At 74.4% G+C, this 1,276-nt stretch overlaps 1 protein-coding gene across 1 annotated transcript in view; it reads left to right on the forward strand.

Annotated features, from left to right (window-relative positions):
• CELF3 (CUGBP Elav-like family member 3) overlaps positions 1-1,276 on the forward strand; it is an 8,548-nt gene that overhangs the window by 4,037 nt on the left and 3,235 nt on the right. The window contains exons 3-5 of the mRNA XM_026048131.1: positions 438-517; positions 607-750; positions 925-1,063. Of these exons, the coding sequence (XP_025903916.1) occupies positions 438-517; positions 607-750; positions 925-1,063 (363 nt within the window). The remainder of the gene's footprint in view (positions 1-437; positions 518-606; positions 751-924; positions 1,064-1,276) is intronic.

The following is a 1,276-nucleotide window of genomic DNA, read 5'->3' on the forward strand; positions in this document are numbered from 1 at the left end:
GGGTGTCCCTGTTCGGGGTGCCCCTGCCGGGCTGTCCCTGTCAGGGTGTCCCTTTTCGGGGTGTCCCTGTTTTGGGGTGTCCCTGTTTGGAGCTGACCCTGTCAGGGTGTCCCTGCCAGGCTGTCCCTGCTGGGGTGTCCCTGTCAGGGTGTCCCTGTTCGGGCTGTCCCTTTTCGGGGTGTCCCTGCTGGGGTGTCCCTGTCAGGGTGTCCCTGTTCGGGGTGTCCCTTTTCGGGGTGTCCCTGTTTTGGGGTGTCCCTGTTTGGAGGTGACCTTGTCAGGGTGTCCCTGTTCGGGCTGTCCCTTTTCGGGGTGTCCCTGCCGGGGTGCCCCTGTCAGGGTGTCCCTGCCGGGGTGCCCCTGTTTTGGGGTGTCCCTGCCGGGCTGTCCCTGCCGGGTGCCGGCGGCCGCCCGCGCAGCGCTCCCCCCGTCCCCAGGCTGCGCCTTCGTCAAGTTCCAGAGCCACGCGGAGGCCCAGGCCGCCATCGCCGCCCTGCACGGGAGCCGCACGCTGCCCGTGAGCGAGGGGGCCACGGGGGGCACGGGGGGGCGCGGGGGGGACGCGGGGGGGCCGCGGGCGCCGCTGACCCCCCCCGCGCCCCCCAGGGCGCCTCGTCCAGCCTGGTGGTGAAGTTCGCCGACACGGAGAAGGAGCGGGGGCTGCGGCGCATGCAGCAGGTCGCCAGCCAGCTGGGCATGTTCAGCCCCATCGCCCTCCAGTTCGGCGCCTACAGCGCCTACACGCAGGCGGTACGGCGGGCACGGCGGGGGGCGGGCGCCCCTCGGCACCGGCGGGGTGACGCGCCCCGGGGCTSAGGGGACGGGCCCGCGGTGCCCCCGCTCCTCGGTGGCGGGGTGGGGGTCCCCCCCGTGCCGCCGGGGGGGTCCCCGCTCGGCGGGCCGGTGCCAGCGCTGTCCCCGCAGCTGATGCAGCAGCAGGCGGCCCTGGTGGCCGCCCACTCGGCCTACCTCAGCCCCATGGCCACCATGGCCGTCCAGATGCAGCACATGGGCACCGTCAACCCCAACGGCATCATCGCCACCCCCCTGCCCCCCTCCTCAGGTAGGCGGCACTGAGCGGGGGGGGACACCAGGGGTGGCCCTGGGAGGCGCTGGGGGTGGGGACGGGGGGGGGGCTCTGGCTGGGGGAGGACACCTGGGAGAGGGCTGGGGAGTGGGTGACAGCGGGACCGGGACGGAAGGGTGGGCACCAGCAGGGCCGGGAGGCCGGGAAGAGGAGGGTGGCCCTGCGGGAGGAGGGGTTGGGGCTGGGGAC

Source organism: Nothoprocta perdicaria, unplaced genomic scaffold (assembly GCF_003342845.1).
Source record: "Nothoprocta perdicaria isolate Ctin4 unplaced genomic scaffold, notPer1 scaffold_511, whole genome shotgun sequence".
NCBI lineage: Eukaryota > Metazoa > Chordata > Aves > Tinamiformes > Tinamidae > Nothoprocta > Nothoprocta perdicaria.